This window comes from Falco peregrinus, chromosome 8 (assembly GCF_023634155.1).
Source record: "Falco peregrinus isolate bFalPer1 chromosome 8, bFalPer1.pri, whole genome shotgun sequence".
NCBI classification, from domain to species: Eukaryota; Metazoa; Chordata; class Aves; order Falconiformes; family Falconidae; genus Falco; species Falco peregrinus.
In genome coordinates, this window is record NC_073728.1 from 48,355,938 (window position 1) to 48,377,750 (window position 21,813).

The window sequence follows — 21,813 nt, forward strand, 5'->3', positions numbered from 1 at the left end:
TTGAATCTGGGTATCTGAAGATGTTATCTATATTATTTACTTGCTGCTTTTGTTACACCCTGTATCACTCTCTCATGTACGCTTCAGGTAGTTTTACATAATTGGGCAAGGGAACAATATTTACAATATTCAGAAGAAGATAAAGCCAATTTTCAAAGTTTGTCACACAGGTAAGGAAAAAGTTATCTGGGAAAATGACAATAACCTGAAAAATTGTCATTACAAATACACATACAAATTTTCAGTGGCAATAGTTTGACATCTTTAAAGTGTAATAAACTCCCACATCATCTCTGGAGAATTTCTCAGTAATATACCATTAATATACCATAGTAATATACCATTAGCTCTTAAAGAAATTGAAGTACATCCTGGATTATATTTTAACCAAGCACACTTTGCAGGACCATACCTTAATTATATAAATGTTACGGTATTACTTCAATATAAACGTACAACTGGAATTTGTCATTTCAAAGCCTTTGCAATGCATTATGCATGGGAAACTGCTTTATGATCTTGAAAGGGTTAATCCATTCCAACACGTTCAGTTTAGAGTTTGTAATTAGTTTACCTTGTCTTTACCATATATTATGCAGACTGCATTCAGATCTAGGAAATTAAAACTGTAGAAACTGTAATACACATATATAGGTTCTTTGGGGTTGATCCCACACACACACTTCCCAAGAAGCTTCAAGCATTATCATTTCCATGTTTGAAATATATTCTCAAATAGTTGTTATTTATGTATCATAAACATAACAGAAATACAAAAGATTGTGTTTGTTTGTTTGATTTTCCCAATATAAAATGAAAATATCAATGGAAAATTAGGGGAAAAAGATCCTAGTAACTAAAGTCAGTTGGAAATTTTTGGGAGATGGTTCCAAGGAAAAAGGAAAATATATCCCCGTTAATATTGTCCAGTGTAGACCCAGGCATTTTGAACCAAATTACTGGGTGTACTCATTGTTGCCCTTCCGAAACAACAACAAAAAGAAGTGTTCAAAAAATATAGTGTTTTAAAATAATCTATCTGATATATCTATTGTCAATCTTGGAAACCAGAACAATAATTAAAATTAATGTAATTAAAATATTGCATGGTAAAAAATAATTTAATTCAATAAGTTTAGCAGAAATAAATATTAAGATGCTGCAGGTTTTAAAAAGCTAAAAGAAAAAAAATCACTAAAAAACAGCCAGTCCATTAGCATATTTTTTCCCAAGCTTCAAATATTTTGTTGTGAAGAAGCAGGTATCTTTTTGCACCTGCAGTTTGGAAACTCAGCACAAATAAGTACAGCACCAATGGAAAACCCCTTCAAGGCAGAGCCATTATTTATTGGCTGGTTTCTAGCTCTAACTACAGTGGGAATACTTTTAATATTGTCTTGTTCTCTAAACCAGTTTGACTGTGTTCTGTGCTTAGCCTTTACTTTCATTGCTTCTAAGGCTCTTGCCTGATGATTTTCTTTGATATTTCATTCTTGGACATCTCATTTTGTTTTTTTATATGAAAACGTTAGAACTTATCAAAGCATTTCAAGATTCATTGGTTTGATTCATAGTCTGGGCTTTTAGCAATGCCAAAAGCCTGGACATACACTTTCACTAAGCTTCCATTTCATTTGGGTATGTCTTCTGAAAGGAAATGCAATACATGAATTTCAAAGTCTTAATGCAAAGTCATTCTTTGTTTGCATCCAACTAATTGCATCATGTTCAGATATCATCATATGAGAAAAGAATTTGGTATAGACTTGAAAAGAACAGTTACAGAATGACAAGCTTTTAATACCAACGCTTTTTTAAACTTTTCCAATGTGGCTGTCAATGTCATCTTTATGCAGTCACAAAGGACCTCAACCTCCTCACCCCAAGATTTCTACTAAAATCTTTGAGTATCATATGAACACATTACTCAAATATGGCAAAAATTATATTCATATGTTTGCTACCCATTCACTGTAGAATTTCCCAGGTTTCATCTTCTCACAGCAATGACTACTATTCCGTACTGAGACACAAGAACTAGCAGGATTACTCAACCAGTACTCAAAGACAGCAGGAAGCCGTGCATCCAGCCCTGGATCTACTGGGTCATCCCGATGCTGCAAACTGCTCTTTAGGCAGAATGCTGAAGTGGGCCATTAGTTCTTTCAAGGAGCTTTGAAACAGTGTCTTGAGTGGTCTAGCTTCTGCACTTATCGCACACAAAAGGAAAAAAAATAGGTGCAGAAAATTAGGTAACACAGATACATTCCTCGCTTCTCTAGAAGGTGCAATTTCATCCACTTCCTATGTCTCAGACCAAATGAAAACAACAAAACCACAGCTGTAAATGTGTGAAACCAAAATTGTTTGTAGGATTATAATGCAGCACCAGGCAGCTATGCTTCAAATAGAAATATTGAAACACTTCACAAGGGGTCAATATGATACAGAAGAACTTGGATACAATTTGCGTAGACTCTGTACAATGGTGTAGAGAGGCGACTTCTCCAGCTCAGCACCAGGTATAGTGTATTTTAAGACGGCTGAGTAGGAAAGTAATGTTCATGAAAATGTGAATAGCACTGCTTTAAATAGACAGAATAGTTAAAATATTCTGCTGCCTGGATGAAGGGGAAAACTAAGGAAAATATGTTGCAATTATCAGCAAGATGCCTACATATAAAAGGTCATTGCTGAATATGAATTTGAAAACCTGTATAGTACACATATGAGGAACATTAACAGCAGTATAGGACTAACTCCAGCAGAACTGTGGGGCACGTAGTCGAGTATTTCAACAGAAGTTGGCAATAAATGGTGTATTGAATAGGCTCTACACTGCTCCTCAAAATACTTAATGAGTTCAGATCTCAGTCTCTATTTCAGAGAGATTACTTCTCATAACGTTCTCAGAGAAAACTATAAATTGTTCAGTAGAAACAACAATCCCATTTTCTGATTTCAGTAGAAGGAAAAGGCTATTTATTTATTAGTACTATTTCTAAATACTTTTTTTCCAGGAGTGTCAAATAACAGGGAACCTTATTTTTTCTTTAAAGGCCATAAAGAATTTTGGTTTGTTAGGAGTACCAATACTTTGTGATCCAGAACAATTCTGTGTCCTGTTACTTGCAGGTTTTGCTGCTCTATATAATAGCTTTTGTAATTAGAATACAAATTAAAGATTAGTATTCTAATTACAAAATTAAAGATCTGTATTCTAATTACAAACTTAGCCAGTGTAACAGTACATACTATACCAATGATAGAAAATAAAGAGTCACCACTGAAATATAGAGGAAACAGAAAAAAACAAACCGTTCTGGCTGGTCCAGGCTGAAAAAGAAGTTTAAAGGGCTCAGAATCAATTTCTACGTGTGTTAGCATATATATGTGTATTAGTAACATGGGAAACAGCAGTACACAGCAGTTTCAGGACAAGGCAATATTAAGCAAAAACATTCAGTCCGGTCATTTTCTAGAGCTGAAATCCGTGGACTTACTGCAGTAGGACAGAAATCTGTGAATATGGTGCAAGTCAGGCACCTGCAGAAAATCACCCACCTCTTGAAACCTTCCTAGTACTTATTCAGCAGGTAGGGAATTGATTAGTTCTCCGAGGCAATAATTTCACAGATGCTGGATCTGAACAACAAAACCTCTTCCTAAGCATCTTTCCTGCAGTTTCTCAACAAGCTGCATAAAAGCCAGTTGCTTAAACCAAAATAAAGCAGCTGGTAGAAATATAACAAAAAGTTTTGATGTGTCTGTACCAAAATTAAGCCCTGGAAAGAGTATTTCTCCTCTAACTTAAGCAGAGTGTGTCTAATTGTCATTGGCACCAATTTGGCTTTTAAGCCACTTGCTTATCTGTCTAATAGATCCAAGAAACCTCCACATCTCTGAACATTCTTCCATACCAAACCACAAAACGTCTCTGGTTTTTCTACATGGATCTGTCTGGAACACCAAGCCATACAAACTTGGTTTCTGCTAATGGGATGACCTCACATCCTTCTAAAATCCTTATGCTAATAAAATTTCAAGAATGAAGGGTAAGAAATATGTTATGAAAAGAAATATGTAAGAAATAAAGAAATATTTAGAGCAATTATCAGTCACATGCCAGAGGAGCTTCCTAAGAACACCTGTATTCACTTATTTAGTAACCTTTTACAGTTGTTAGCTCAGAAAGATATGAGACTCCAATAGGTTCACTAAGAATAAACATCTAGCTTCTAACTCGAGCAATAACTAGGTAAACCCAAGAACAAACCATCAGTCAGCACTATTTTCTGACATAGTCCGACAACAACCAGAAAAGAAAGCAAATTAAACCTTTCCCAGATAACTTCAGCAACTGGTGGAACCAATGAGAGATACTAAACTGAAAATACCAAACACAATTACTTATTTGAATAAAAATATAAACACAGATGAAATAATATTTCCTAAGCCAAGTTAAATCACAACATAACTTGAATCCATGTTTGTTTAAATGATGTTTCCATTTCTTCTGCACAGAGCTAATTTATTATTATTATTATTATTATTATTTAGGTTTGCTTGTTTGGGGGGTTTTTTGAAGTCCTTCTAGCTTTTGGGCTCAGATTATCAGTTATAAGAAATAGTACTAGGCTGCTTGATGATGTGTCTTGCTTTGGGAAATCTTAATAAAATGCACAACCCTACCTACCTTTCAAGAAAAGATAGATTGTCTACAGTTGGAGGATGGGATGCTTTTAACATCATGTGTCCAACACATAGGCAATAAGCACCCCTTTATACCTGAAGGAGAATGGGATATATTTACAGGAATTTCTATCCAGAGCCACTGAACCTAATTTCAATAAATTGCCTTTCCAAGATTCCTAGCTCTTTGAGCTAATGACAGACGGAGCCTTGACAACTAAAATTACTAGATATTAATTATTTCCTCCCTACATATTCAATTAAACTTAAAATTACAAGCTTATATAACATTAATTCTGTGTGAATGGAAGTTAAATGTGCAAATGAAAAGGAAGGATTGCAAAGAAAATGCCTTAGTATGCCACACACCTCTGTATAAATTCCATTCCATTAAATGTATACATATCTAGTCCATAGCTCTTGAGATAAGCAGCAGTGGAATTTTGTTTTCTCTGGGATTAGTTGATCTCCTAGAAATAGCTAAATAAAATTCAATTCCTACTGGATAAATTCAAATATCTTCATATCCTTATTGCACACATTGTATGCATAAAGCAGGAGACAACCTCTTGAGGTTGCACACATTGTATGCATAAAGCAGGAGACAACCTCTTGAGGTGACACCACGATAACGTGTGTGCACACCCAGGATGGAGCAGTGCCACACAGCAGCCTCAGCACAGTACCACATCAGGTTAACAAAATCAGCTTTTTAGGTAAAGTTTATTAAATCATGTGGGAGGTACCAGACAAGCTCTAGATCCAGTGCCAGTAGAGACTCAACTAATAAAGATGTCTCTGTGCTTTCCCCCCTTCTCTCATTAGAGAAGATTAGATTAGAAATAAATCATTTACTTTTAAAGTTCAGCAAAATTATCGTTTAATTGAATGTCACTCTAGGCTCCTGAGTGCCTAGGGCAGTCTTGAAATAACGTTATCATTCTCAAAATTTTATACTAAAGATTTAATACCCTTTATAACACTAAATGCCAACCTGTATATGAAAATTGTCCACTTGCAAAAAGCTGGAGTTTACATGTTTGTGTATCAAATAATTTTCTCTTCATATTAATTCTTTACCCTTTCTAATTAAGACGGTAATAATTTTAAGTCACAAAACTTAATGTGCCTTTCCTTTAAAATATCTATTTTTAAAAACAAAATTGCCAAACTTACAGGTGCAAGTTTAAGAAATACATGTTAATTACTTCATCCATAGGAAAGGGGAGAACAAACCCTACAAGTCTTGACTAGTAAATGATTGCAGTTGCTGAAGTTGAACGTTAGAATCCAATGAGGCTCAGCTGTTCAGTTATGAAATAGTTTTGGTGCCATCTGATAAAAAATATTTTTTTTGCTCATGCAAAATAATGAACATCTTTGCTTCCCAGCACTGAAAAAATATCACCTGAAACTTATCTATATTAGCATAATAAGTCATTTAAGGGTGACCTAAGTGTCTGGCCCCATCCAGGCTCCTAAGCTGTTGTTGTTAGTCGGCCAGTATGACTGATGAGTTTTCAGGATTTTTGGTCTGTACAGATCGGTGCATCTCTCCCAAGAGATGAAGTATAAGCCAAGAGCAAAAAAACATTTTTAAGGCAGCAAATATAGGACTATTAGGACATAGAACAGATGCACAGAAGCAAAGTGATTTTTAATCTTGAACCAAAAGCTTTGCACTGGGGAACACAGACCAAAATGGAAATTCCATCTGCTCATTTGTTCCACACTTTGTCGACACAGAAATGCCCCACATGATTTCAAGTATTAAACATTGCTTGGTACATGAGCAAGATATTTATATTTACTTTCCTAAGAAAGTCTAAAATTATGACTTTTTGTTTGCCAGTTACCGTGACACAGATTGTTCTGAATTAATTGTTTGTGTAACTACAAAGCCTGAATCTCCAATTTAAAATTTCCTCTGAAAGGCAGCATGCAAACATAGAATAAGGTGAGCCCATGCCCAAAGAGCTTGCAGAGAATGGAAAAGTCAGCTAGGAAAGAAGCTGGCAGATACTCGGTGCCCAGGTGGCCACAGCAAGCCAGATCACATTCCCAAATGTCCTGTCCCACCATCCCCCCACCATCAACAAAAAATATTTAATACTTGTAATTTTAAAACCCTTTTCAAAATGACTGTGGAAAATGTTTTAGGAATATCAGTTCTTCACAGTGGTGTTTTTTCCCACAATAAATATTGACAAAAGTTAGAGTTTCCTAAGAAATCTGGTAATACACAATAAAATTTTCATTGCTACATCTGTCAGATATGTATTAAAAATTGGAAGTTGTGGCTTATCAGTATCTATGTCACAAGGAAGGGATATAATGAAAAATTTAGATTAGAAAGGACCCCTAGAGGTCACTGAATTCTAACTCCTATTTAACCGAGGGCTGAATAATGTCATGTCCTGCTGCTCAGAATCTTTTTCAGTAAAATTTTGAAAGTTTTGATAAAGATCCTGCAAACTCTCAGAGCCCCTGCTCCAGCACTTTATTCTTGTCTTGATGAAAGTTTTACTTAAGTCCAAGTAAATCACTAAGGAGAGCCTACATTCACTTGCAAGAGAACTATTCCTTTGTTCTTAATATTTTGGATTTTACTTTCTTTAGGAAAAAAAGCCCACACCACACATTTACCAGAAATAAACTGAACACATGACATTTTTAATGAATTTTCAGAGTATTTTTAATTACCTTTTTGAATTCTCCTGTCCTTTGATATTCACACAGCATCATGTCAAAGAAAATTGGGATTGTGGCTTTTCGTAGTTCAACTTCTGGAATAAGAGTCATTTCCAAGATGGGTCCGACCATCCCCGGAATAAAGCAAATTTTATTCTGGCCTTAAACAGAAACACAAATCAGGTATTTGAGAGGAGAGAAAAAAAAACCCAATATTTTTAATCGGAAAACATTTAGGACTTGCAATAATTTAAAGCGGTGTTTTAAAGTATCTGTGCTGATGAAGTCTTACGACTTAGTCACTCATCTCTATTCTTTCTCAAAAACGGAAAGCATGTTAATGGATACAGTCTCATTCTAGGATGCCAGAATTCAGTGCCAGAAATAAGCATATGCGCCAGCTGAGTTGACATTTTCAGTGAACATTTCAGTTTCTCAGCTTTTGACATCTTTTAAATACTGAGAGTAGAAGGCAGTAAAAAACCCTAAGAATGTCCCCAATTCTATCAGTAGGACAGCACCACACAACAATGTCACATGGTGTAGCCTTTCTAGCTTATGAAGGAGAAAAATGTTACTTGCTTTCAGATCTGAATAACATAAAATAATGCAACCAATACAACAAACCAACAAAAGCATCAAACATTGGAAGCAATAATAGAAACACTAGCTATTACAACTCAACTCCTAAACCCACACAAAATTATCTTGTAGCACAACTGTTCCATCAGCTGCCAGCGAAAATCCAAATCTGCATAAACAACCAGATCCAAGATGTTCTTCAAATGTTGCTTGTTTCTTGGGGAAGAAAAACATTTGCTATGTGGAGCAGACCACCAGCAAAATCCAATGACCTGTGTAAGAACGTCAATACTGCCCAAAGCTTTTAAGGAGATAAAAAAATATTCTCATAAGTAGGTATGACCACACTTGTTCTGTAATTAAAAAGGATTTTGATTTTCCTTTTATATGGGTGCCATACTAACTCTAAGCATAACTGAACTGACTTCAACAGTTTTATGCAACATTATTTTTTCTTCCACTCATGTTGTTTAAAATCTTTATTAAACCTAGTTAAATCAGTAATGTCAATAAGATTGAAAAGAATCTTACGACTGAGTAACTTCCAATACTTATATGTATTAGGCCTTAGAGGTCTGTAATTTTTGAAAACCATAGAAATTCATGTGTTATGTAGCTATCCATTCACCTCTATAAATCTTGACTTTCCCAAGCAATCCTCTAGTATGAGTAGAAAGAAGAAACTTACAGCTAAATGATAGCAACACTTATTGCTCGACTGAGAGACTAACATTACAGGTATAACCAAAAGACCTTAACACACAACTTTAAATAAATACATAAATAAAAATATTTTTTAAATTAAAAAAATTATAAAGCTTTTTGAAGATTATACTGCCATCAGCAACTGTTATTTCCATGTCAGAAATCATGAGTAACATTTCCTCAAACCTTACAATGACTGAAAAGGACAAAGGAAGATACTCTGCCCTAGAGAACATGGCAATTTTATTTAGAATTTGAAAGGCACTACAGAGGTCACAGTATGAGATTCTTTGACATGCATTTGCCTGTTTCAATCTTGTATGTTTATCCATCAAAAGTGGTTTATACTTCAGATGTCCTACTGCTTTTCAGCAGGCAGATTCCTTTTTATTAAAGCTACAGAGGGAGTCTGAAAATTATAGAAAATAAATGGAAGGGGCATTATTTATTAAGAATTATTGCACATTAGTTTGAAAAAATTCTCTCTGTCTCACTTTTTCCATTTGGTATGTAAGAATATTATTTAAATAAAGTAATAATGCATGTGGATATCAGAAAACAATATTTTGGTCTTCAACATTATGCTAGACAAAACTGTTAAAGGTCCTTACAGTTTTAAAAAGCCATTGTGTTTACTGTCTTTGACATGGACTCTCAGATTCAGCCTGAGTAGGATGCAAACAGGAAAGCTCAAATACACAGATCTCTTGTACTTTGTAGTAAAATGAAAACTTGAACTTTTATTTTAAGAAACAGATGTTAATGGTTCTAGGATCAAAAGTTAAATTGAAAAATTTTAATTCCAGATTTACACCTAGCAGTATTAAAAAGGACAACAATGGTGTTAAATTAGAAAGTGAATGACCATGCTGAAAACATGTTTGAGAGCTCACCATTTCATCAGCAAAAGTATCAAAACCTTTAAAATCCTGACTGCATCTTTTTGATACACCAGAGTATACTGATGCATAATTTTTTTTCTACGAAAAAATAGTAAAAGAAAAAATCTAAGAAAAGAAAGATTGAAAGGGGTATATATGACAAGAAGGAGTATGTACAACGTGATGGAAACATCTGAAATCTCCAGGCAAGCACTGATACACTGGCACACCTAAAAACTAGCAAGTTTAATAGAGATCATAAAGAAATTTCACACATCCTAACATAAGAACTGAAAAAAAAATTCCAGGGTAAAACAAATAGTCTAAATAAGTTTGGATAATAAGAAACCATCCCTTTCAGTGCGTTTTGAAAATCATAGCTGGCTTCTTTGTTTAATAACATAGGGTAATATTATGCCTCTCCATAGCTTAGTTTACCTCGCAACATTGCTGAGTCAGAGGTTCACACTGCAAAACTTACTTGAACGAGGCAGGGTGAGAGGAAAGGTAATTAGTAAAATGTAAACACACTAAGGGGAGAGTCAGGGAATTCCTCTTGCCTCTGCAGCAGGCATTGACACTCCATGAGGGATGGAAATGTCCCTGTTTGGAGACAGTTTCTTAGCAATAGATGTGGTATATTAGGGAGACGGGGAGGTTCGCTGCACTACATTGTATTTATGAATAAACCAGCAAATTACGTGGAAGAAGAAAGCATACAGTGCACCATGCACATTAATTCTGTACGTTGATTTCTATACAGAATAAGCTATATGCTTGTTCCATGCTCGAAGCTGAAGAGCTGTCCTTCAGTGTTAACACTGACACCATCCCACTGGACATTCCATTCCAGTATAAATTTCTGAATTTTTTTTTCAATGAAACAAGCAGTGGATTCAGTTGCAATTAAGCTCCTTTGCCTACTCACCAAGTTTGTACCACATGTCACGGATAGCAAAGCCAATTAAACGTCTCATATCTCCATATCTAGGAAAAAATATAGACGGTATTGTTATCATTATCTTTATCACCATTTTACTACACAATAAGAGACATAAGCTGAAGTACACATTTTTGCTTACTTGTTCTGGATTTTGTTGTATTTTGCATGGGAAAAGTTTTCTAGCTGTAGTGAATCTTGGGTAATAAAAGCCACAGCCAAATGAAAATAGTTGTTCCAAAGCTGTAAATTGAATATAAGGAAATTATAATACTTTTGAGAAAAGCAGGAATAATATTAAGCTACGCATAATGCTGAATAATTTACAAAACCAAATGATGCAAGCAGTATAAGATTTTTGTATTATGCAAAGATGTACATCATTAGTATTATGCAATTAGCAGAAAAGACAGATGAATTTTAATAACCACCACTACACACTTGCTCTTAATAGCACAGCAACTGAATAAATATTGCTAAAAAAAGATTCATATGAAATTCATAGCTAACAACATTAAACCATGAACCATAGCAGGACTAGTGAAATACATTACATGCCAGTGAATCTTAACAACCTGGAGCTAAAGGCACCCAGTGTAATTACACTGTATTTGAGAACTACTTCAAAAGGTATCTACTGTCACTTCTTTGGATTCTAATTCAATCACGATTTGTGTGAAATTCCAATATATGTTGTTAAGAGCTGTCTACATGAAACAAGGGCAAAATACATCCCTAAATAACTACTAATAGTACTGAGTCATGTACTTGAACTAGAAGAAAAACCCATGTATTTCCAGTGCACAGCTCGCTCTTTCTGAAAGCAAATTACTTGTTCTCCAGACAATCAAAATGAAGTACTTCTCTCACATGCTAGAGATGGAAAGGGAAAAAAGAAACCACTACAAAACACAAATTCAAGGAAGTAAACACTATTCTCAGAAGCTTCTAAGCAGTCAGCAATAGCTTTAGACATTTCTTTTAAAAATATAGCTGCATCTAAAAATATGCGTGGTGGGTAACAATGGGACAGTAGAAAGGCAATGGTAAATGTATTCAGGATGGAAAGAAACCATATAGCATCATTACAGAGCTCTTAATTTTTATGTTGAAATACAACCCTAGATTGGGAACCCACACCAAACAGCCTGGAAATAGTGTTTCATCAAAAACTTAACCGACCTCTGGCCTTTATAACCTGGAAGCCCCTCTTGTGCACAAATAACCAGGAAAATAGAGAGTAACACACAGAGACATACACAAAACCCCAGATATTTCCCAGACAACATAAAGTTCTCAAACATCCTCTATATGAATTTAATTTATCCCACCCTTCAAGGCCCAGCTAAAGCTCTCCTTAGCAGGCTTGCTTATTTAAAAGCCCTTAGGAGGGCTGTTTCTGTCTCCAAGTATTTACAGTCCAGGGAGCATAGTTAACCCTGGTGCAGACACACAGATTCCAGTAGCATTTCATTGGAGACAGTTATTAATGTTACATATTACACCATTCAAAGATGCTCTGAGTTCACCCAAACGAATCACAGCCTTATTAAAACCTACATTTTCATATGAGCACTAGTAGGGCAGCACCTTTTTCCCCCTTAATGCAAACATTTAAATTATGTTCATATCTAATTTTTGACAGTATACTAGTAGTAAATACTAATTCCCAGCCTTTTCCCCAGGATAAATGATATTTATGCCCTGAAAGGTCTTATCAATGATTTTAAAAGATTAATTTTACCAATTTAGAGCTTTCAGTCCCTTGAGAAGCTGTATATATTGGTGTGAAGGGAAGATACTTTGCATATGTCAATTACACCAGCAAAATGGATAATTTCTCAAATCATTCTAGCTTATGGGGAGAAAAATGAAGCCTTATTACATCAGTTAACTATCTATTTATTCATTTAATAGCTCCAAGTTCAATGCCACCTTTGTCAGAGTCACACTCTAAGGACTCAATATCCTTATTTATAAAGTAAGTTGCCTTTCATCCTCAGACTACCCTATGACGGCTGAAAAAAATACGATACTTTGCATTTCAATAGCAGATCCAAATTAAAGACTCACAAGCTTTTAAGTACCAAAACTAACTTTAAAACCCTGTGAGGCAAAGTAGTCTCTCAATAGTGAAAAATGGCAGAAGCTGATACAAAAAGATATTAAAAATGCAAAAAAACCCCACCAAAAAACACTTCTGAGGCCTCGTTTGTTTTCTCTTAAGCCCACAATAACATTTACAGAAGCTTTGCATCTGAACATCCAGTTACCTAGCATGTGGCAGGGCCGAAGCACCACAGCAACAGGAGAGGACCAGAACCCTGATGCTCCAATTTGTGCGATACTTAGTGGCTTTGCTGCTTGTTGACATGAACTCCAGTGCTGAGTAGTCAGTTAGGCACAGAGCACTGGAAGAGTGCGCTGGAGCTGCGGTGACTCCTCTCTGTAATGAGTTATCAGTGATTCATCGCAAACTCCTGCTGAGATGCAGCATCTGACAGCAGCAGCACAGGCTGGCCTGGCGTGTGGTAACCCTCCCAAACACAGCGACTCAGCTGGCTGAGCGTGGTGCTCAGCACGCATCGTGAGGAGATCTGTGAACACCCCTCTGTGTAAGGCTACGGTAACTTCAAGAAGAGGATCTCTCAACTCCTTTCTTTTTTTCTTCTTTTTCTTTCTTTTTATTTTTTTTCCTTTTTTCCTTTTTCTCTTCTTTATTTTTCCTTCTTTTTTTTCTTTTTTTTTCTTAATTTTTTTTCTTTTTTTCCCTCCAGAAACAAATGGTGGCTTCCGCCTAGAAAATGTTACAGCCACCATATTAGAAAATGTGGAATTAATTTAGTAAGAAATTTCAAGCCATCTCACAAAGAGGAGATCTGGATGATTGTCCAGAATAACTACCAGAAGTAAACACTGTTGCCTTCTCCCTCGTACACACCACCTCTGAAGCCAATGCCTGTTTTGCACCATTGCCCACCTTTCAGCTAGTGTTTTCTCTACTGACATCTTTGCTCAATTCTCTTTGATAATGTAGGAAAAACATGAAGTCTTTGGAAGACTTTTGAATTTCTGACAAATTACTGCAGATATTAAATGTACCCTAGCATTTCATAAAACAGACAAGATGACAGTTTTGTTGAATTTTTTTCTTTTGATATTATGGTGAAAGCAAGCTCAGCCCCTTGAAACCAGCAGACATAATACATTTCAGATACTGGGTTCATTACTCTGATTTTGTCAAAAAAATGGCACTTACAAACTTTCTGCATATATGCATAATTGCAGACTACATGTAGCTACCACAGCTATTGAGCTAGGTTAGCTAGAAAAAACATTTTTGAACCTTTGAATAACATCTATAAAAAAAATGATCCATTGACTTCTAGGATATATGACGTTCTCCATGTGTGACTTTTAATTCAGTAATGTTCTCTTTCACATATTGGAATGCATTTCTTCATCACTTAAAACTAAATAATTTAAAAGAAACATATTTTTTAAGTATTTTTGTGAGCCTTTTGAGAACAAATAATTTTAAACAAATTAGTAGCAACTTGTGGTTTAAATTCATTAACTGGATCAACCACAGATATTGAAATTCAGTCACTAAGATAGCACACATGGCTGCATCATGCAGTCTTAAAATTCCAAATTCATGAAATTATTCTGGATTTTCTGCTAGAATATCACACTAGAAAAATACAAATTACTAAACAGAATCATAAGCGGAATGTGAAGGCTAAAATTCGGAATAACTCACAAACAGATAAACATTAAAAATTAAGTAAAGCAAGCATTGCATTCTGTTTAAGTGGAGTCTTAACAAATACAATTTTCAGAGTTACAACTCATTCATAAATTCTGGAAGTTATAAGCACAATATTTAGGGCTTATTCCTGTGGTATGAAGCCTGGTTCATGACAGGTGTAGTGTTTCCTTTGGGGTGGAAGACAGAGTATTAAGCATCTCAAAGTAAAAAATTATGAAAATCATTTGGGACCGCTACCAAAATATCTTTGCATGGTTATTTACTTCAAAAGGACAGAACAAAGGTAAACAATTTTCAGGTTAATGAAAAGAAGTTTACAGAAGCTTTGAAGAAACACAGCACATTATATAAACCAACAAAAGTTTGGTTTATATGTTTTTAGCTTGTAAGTATTTTCATGCCATAATCCTATTCCCTCCTTGGTTTTGTCATATGCTTCTTGCTTAATGATGCAATGATTAAGAACAATACTTGCAAATACTTCTACTCCAGACACCTACCATTCCTTCTTGGAAAACATCCCAAACCTCTAAAATAAGACGCTTCCCAAGTCCAGTGAAAATTAGTTTCATGTATGCAAAATTTTCTAGAATTTATGTCGTCTGTTTTTTTTTCATTCTGAGCAAGGAGTTCAAAGTCCAAAGAAATTTGCAGATGAACATCAAAAAAGTCAATTACTTACCATAGGTTACTCTAGGAAGACCCAGGTACATGTTGGTAGAAGGATCGAAGACAAACTTTAAATTCTGAAGTTTGATAATTTTGAAATGCACAATACAATATACAACATATAAAAATATGACAATTCTAATATTGCTAGTACAGTTAATACAGGTGGCACTAAATATGAACTTTTATCAATGATCTCCTGGGGTTTTCTAGAATCTCTATCATTATCATATATATATATATCTTTGCCCAATGTATTGCATATTTTCCCCTGTACATTTATAAAGCAGTGAAGCTTTTCATCTTGGGATTTCTAACCGAAGATTTAAAAATAAAAAATAAGTTGCACAATTCTATTTGTGATGCTAAAATACATCTAATTCCTGCTGAATTATTAATGGTGCATAGTGCATGCAAGAAAGATAGGAAAAACATGAAAAAATAAGCTTTTTTTTTTTTTTTAAAATCAGACCGACTGCAGTTGCATGCAGTCACTGAATGGAAATACTTACTACACAGAGCAAGACTTCTAAAACAGAACCTCATGGAGCCATGAGCTGACAGTGACAACAGAGAAAAGTAACATCTAGCTAATGACATCAGCTGCTAACAGAAGCAAAATATGCCATACGAGGTCTGCATATATTCTATAAAGGTAACATGCACATTGGAAAATTTAACTGAAATTTTGAAGTGAACCATTAAACACCGTTATCTTCATTCTTCTGTTGATGGAAGACTGGCTTATGGTGCATTCAAACAAAATAGAGGAAAAAAATGATGACTTGCAAGTTTAAACAGGATTTCTGCTGGTGAAAAAAAACCCACCAATAAATAACAATAAAAACCAAGAACCAACAAACCCAAAGCCCAAAACCTTCTCTCCTAGCTCTGCATTCATAGAAGTGAGGAAACCATTGACAGTTAAGACATGTCTGGTAAATAAAATGTCGATTAATTATTGCATTTCTATATAACAACCAAAAAATATTAATTCACAGTTGAACGTAATTTTTATTTCATACCTAGATCTCTATATCCACATGTGCAAATAATATTTGGCTTAAAAAATGCACTACTGTCCAATACTTGCTTCCTTAAAAATTCTTGTGAATCAAATGGCAAATCAAATAGCTGGACATTCTTCAGCATAAAATAGAAATGGGTGTACAAAAAACAATATTTATTTTTGGGGGGGGGTGGGGTTAAAGGTATTTAGACTGTTTATGGAAAGTCACGTTATTCCTTCATTATTCACTTTTATTTATCACCCTGAGGGCTATCTTTGAGGTATGCATATAACATATTGTCTTGAAACACAGAAGTTTTCAGTCCAAATAAAGTAACATTTTTTGATTGAATGAGATGGTACAATTACCACAAAAGGTAAAAGAGAAGTGTACTGAAAAGTCCCAGAATTGTCCTATTTACCACAGATGAAATATACTTCTCAGGCATTTATTGAGGATAACATGAATGTATATATTGTATGAACCACACAGTTTTTGTTATAATTAATCCCAAGAAACCAAGGTGACTTTCGGGGAATATTTTTTTCCAAAATATATTTTGCAGCTTTTAATGGGGTTTTGTTGTTGTTGTTGTTTTTTAAGTCTGCAGAAGAACCCATCTCAACTCATACATCCTAAATCCAGAATTTACACGTTACGGTGTGTCTGTTCTACCATGCTGCAAAAGCGCAGCTGCAAAGCAGTTATCTGGATGGGTTGTCTGATCCCCACATTTGAAATTGGCAATGACAATATTGTATTTGAAATATGGCAATGACAATCTGGAATTTAAAGAAGTGTTCTCTGCATAAACGGACTCAGTGAACCAAACTTACTACATACTAAGGCAGAAAATTTAACACATCACTGCTGTGCTGTGCATAGTTTTGGTGTTTGAAGTATATAACAGCTCCATCACTGAACCTATGGCTTGAACTTTATGCATAGCTTTAAAGATTGTAACAACTGTTCATCAGATATTCCACATCCTTTCACAGGTCTTTAAATGATACCACTTCTTTCCTTTCTGCCTGAATCACATAATGAGTGCAAGGGAAAAGAACAAAACAAAAACAAAGTCCAGGAACCTTTTTTTCCTCCATTTAACAAGTCTCAACAGAGTCACAAAAAATGCCTTCATTGTTTTTGTCTAGGTTTAAAATACCCTTTTTTAGCTCCTTAATTACTTCATAGTCTACTTGTTTTGTTTCATTAGTTTGCTATATTTTATCATGTAATCACTCACTCTAGTGAAAAAATCCTTCGATTTACTTCACTGCTTTAAATTGCCTTTTTTATTATTATTTTTAAATTAAGATATTTCTTCAACTATTTGTTAATAATCAGATTTGAAAACACCATCCTACATACAGTATGAATTGTTCACTTGTTTACAAAGAACTTAAAGATGTAACTTTTTTTTTTTTTAATCACTGATATGTAGCTCTATTTTCCCCATACCAATATATTCTATTTCTATAGCTTAAATCAGGAATATTAAAATAGTTGCCTCTGGTTTAGCTTCCCAAGTCTTGAGACATTGTTTTTGCTGCATATGCTCAGTAACGATCTGAACTTTACTCATCCTTTTTTCTTTGAAACCAGAAATCAACAGTGCACATCCTCCTAAGTGGAGACAAGATTGCCTGAAGGCTCTGCATACTAAATCACCGGCCCTTGAATAAACATTTCTTATTTTGGGCTGGATTTTTGTGTGGATTTTTTTGAGTGAAAATCCATTTATTTCACAGAAACTTTATATGCAATAATTTACTGAAGTCTTTAGATCTGTAGTAGTCACTTATAAAACACAGACATACAACATCTTTCCAAAGTCAGATTAAATTTAGATGCACAGCTGCTATTCCTTATACCAGGTGAAACAGCTGGACATTATTTGTAAAACCCATTGGACGAGCTCACCAAAATCTCTGGCAGGCTCAGCAATAGCAGAAGCACATTTCAAGATCCCATTTTTCTGGAGTTCGGAAAAAGAGCTGAGGTGAAGTTACACTCCACAGTACATGGTTGCCTCAGTTCTGATTTTCAGAAGCATACCCCAGCCTTGCTGTAATCAGTATCTGGCCCACTGGTTATAGTCACAAGGGAACCTACTGGTGCTGCGTACCCAGCCTCTCCGGTGGCACTCGGGGACCTGACCAAAACACACCGAGGCTCGGAGTGCCAGGTGGGCTGCCCTGGCTCCATCTGGCCACAGGATTATCAGGTTTAGCTCTGCACAACACTCAAAGTTATGCTACTTCGAAATTGCCTCCTGGATCAAAATAGCAAAGGCAAGATTTTTGTTCCAATTCCTGATATTTCTATATGCATACAAATCGAAATAGAAATATAGCTACACAGTAGCTATAAAGTGAACTATTTCATAAACAGAAGGTTTGCATTCACTTTGAGTTAACCACTGCTCGCGTTTGCTTACAGCCAAGATATATTCATATTAAAAAAATATATACCATGTCTCTCTCTCTCGTTATTTGCTTATTTTCTAATTACGCAGAAAAAATTTCTTGGACTACAGAAAATATTTCAGTACTCGTGCTATTAGAGAACAATCCAAATAAGTGCAATCCACACGAAAAATTACACCACCCAAACCAAACTTTCCTCAGCCAGAAAGGACATAACAAAGAAAAGTGGATTTATACTGCAGAGTAGAAAGACTTCAGCTATGACTTGAAAAGAAATTAGAAAAATTAGTTGAGCCTATTCTTTCTTCTACTCCCCATTTCCACTCTTTGTTCCTGTCCATTATGCCTCAATATGGAGCATTTAGGAAATTTTTGTAACTTTAAGGATAATATGGTCTGTTTAGGAAAGACCCAGACTGTTCTTACCATAAAAGGTTTTACAATACTTAGGCAAAATTCTTGGTAGAAATTATTTGGATAAAGTTGATCCTCAGAAAATGAAGTAAGTGCACTGAAGGACCTTTCAAGTTTCTCATTTCATTAATAACATTTGCAGTTTTAAGTACCTCTCTATATTCAAGTTTTCACAGTCTGAATAGTGTCAAGACACTGATTTATGGATTTTTTTCAAAAAATGTAAATATGAAAAAACCAGTAAAAGAACCATTAGAACATTAAAACATTCACGTATCCATGATCTGAATATGTACAGATAATAATAGGAAACAAAATTTTAATTTTTAATTAAGAAAATTAGGTAATATGCTTTGCATTATTCAGACCTTCAGTCCCATAGCAGCTTTTTAAATAGCTATATTTAGGGTACTGTTAGAAGGTTTTCAGAGCTTTTATTCATTGAAGTAAGGTATCTCCCTGACTTGTACTTTTAAGGCTCTTGTGAAAACTACAAGGGTACTGCAATTCCTTAGAGGGCACAACTTATTTACTATAACATTGTTTAGCTTACTCAGAGCCTCCAGGTATTTGACAAGTCATGAACGAAAGACCAAGCATTAACAAATTCTCTTGAACTACAAGGTTCAGTGCTGAACTGTAACATCCCTGGTTAGCTGGTAACATTCTGGAATGCACAGAACTGTTAGAGGAAACTGAATCTGAAAAAAGTTCCAGGTTTCGACTGCTGCTTTAACGTTTGAAAGAGGCAGTACAAACCCTAATAAAATTGTGGCAGATACAGTCTTCACAGTAGCCTGCATGGGTTTGGTAACCTACACATACTGATGTCCACCAGACATATTTTATTGGCTTTTAAAAACTGCTGAGACATTTTGCAGTAAAAATGATCAAGTATTATAGAAACGATAGGCTACAAATTGGTTGTTAATAAATTGATGTAGCCTAAGAGAGGTTATATCATATGTCAAAGATTTGTGAATTTCCAGCAGAGGTATTGACTAAAACCAAGTTTTAAGTTTGTCAGAAGAAACATCTTTCCCTACAATTCAAAATTCTTAACATTATACATATACACATCTGTAAAGTCACACTTTTTGAAGGTACACAATTTTTAATTAAAAATGAGAAAAAATGTCTAAGTTTCATAACTGGAGGCCACTGTAACTGAATATAAATTGCAAGTTTTACCTTTCTTTTTGCTATCGTCTTTCAAACTCATCCTGTATAACCACTGAAATGACTGCTCTTGCAGCTATCTGTGACCAAGACATGTTATGCAAAGGACCAAGAGACCGATACCCAAACAGTTTTTAGCATAGTAAGCCTAAATATTCACATGCAGGAAAGTAGAATCACTTAAAACAGATCACAAATTGCAAGATTAACTGTAAAATATAAACCCCAAGAAATGAAGAAGGCAGAATTCTGAACTTTCTCTGAACTTCATGGCTAGTTAGAAAGTTATGATCTAATGAACAGATTAGAACTTCATAATCAGGAAGCATTTTTCAAACTAAAAACATTTACTCTTAATCACAGTTAATATAAGCGAAATAAAGTAATTTTTCATATTGTACTTTGCTAGTGTGTTTTCTGCCTATAGCACACACCATAACCAAGCCGCCTTTAGTGACAAATCCTGATTCTAAAACTGCATTTGTTTTAATAACAGTTTAATGAACATGAAAACTACAGACGTTTTCATCTGAAGCAAGCCAAACATATGGTAAAATTAATGACAAAATAGTTATGAAGAATGATATTGAGCAAACCAAAGAAAAAACAACCCTAATATAAAATTATTTCAGAAATAACAACAAAAATAAAAATTAAAAAAAAAAAAAAAAAAAAAAAGAGGGAAAACCACACACACACAAGGGGGAAAATAAATAAAGATAGACCTGCCAGGGAAGACTACAAGTTAAAAATAAATACTAAGTGCTAAATACTCTAGGAATCCAAGTTAATCTCTTTCTGTCCTACATACACAGCAGTGACATTGTAAAGGCTACGTGCATTACGTCAAAGATTGCCTTTCTGAATACACTTGGCTGGCTAAGAAATAAAAAAGAGCTTTCTGCTTGCCAGTTCTGAGAGAATCACGGTACAAAATACTCCATTTGGGTGCCTTATCATAAATAATCAAAGTATGATTTTTATGTCATATCAAAGATGACCTAATCCTGCCACGCTCAAATCAACAGTCATTTTGATACTGATAAAGTACCAGAAGGGGCTGTGACAGACCAGAACAACCACACCTGCATGGACTACCTCAACTTAGCTAAAAGGCCTAAATACTTACTTGGACTTCAAAATTCATATTCTCCAGAAATTTCTGGTTCATTGTCTCTGCAAATTTGTTGATGGCTCTTAAGAACACCCTAGAAAAGAAAAGCAATGATAAAGCAATGATACAGATAGATTAATGTAATCTCTGGAAATCTGTTCCAACCACATATCTTATCAATGGAAACATATTTAAACACTGAACATGCTAGAAGCAGCAACGTTCACATACATGACCACAGCAGAGGACATTCTGTGCAATGGCATGTTATTTATGGTCTGTTATACATAAAAAAAAAAAGTTTAAGCACACAATTGTCAAAAATTGTTGATCTCCGTTGAAAATTTCAGACATAATTTCTTTTCTTCTGCTACATGCCGCATTGCATTCTGGAGAAAACAGACAGCAATTCTTTCAAACACAATTTTACCTTCTATTTGACAAAACCGAATAATTTACGAGAGAGTTATTGCCGCCTCCACATGGTTTGACAGCTGAAAGCGTTCCTGTACTTACATTATTAGTTTGGAGCTGCCACTGCATTTTCCCAATTAAAAGATGCTTTGTGCAGCTTTTTGGTTTTCTCACAGGTGGGGAGGGGAGGATGACACCTCAGCCCATCTTTCTCCTCAGGTTGATTGTAAAAACACATTCAAAGCTGAGTTAATATAGAGTTATTTCTTCCAAGAGGAAGAGTGCAAACATCAGCCCTCTAGCTTGAAAAGCAGCACCTAT

General features: G+C 34.9%; 1 protein-coding gene across 1 annotated transcript in view; it reads right to left on the minus strand.

The window, feature by feature from the left end:
• Window positions 1-21,813, minus strand: part of DOCK2 (dedicator of cytokinesis 2) — a 197,898-nt gene that overhangs the window by 37,960 nt on the left and 138,125 nt on the right. Inside the window, 4 exon segments of the mRNA XM_055811904.1 lie at window positions 7,396-7,544; window positions 10,480-10,538; window positions 10,634-10,734; window positions 21,094-21,172. Of these exon segments, the coding sequence (XP_055667879.1) occupies window positions 7,396-7,544; window positions 10,480-10,538; window positions 10,634-10,734; window positions 21,094-21,172 (388 nt within the window).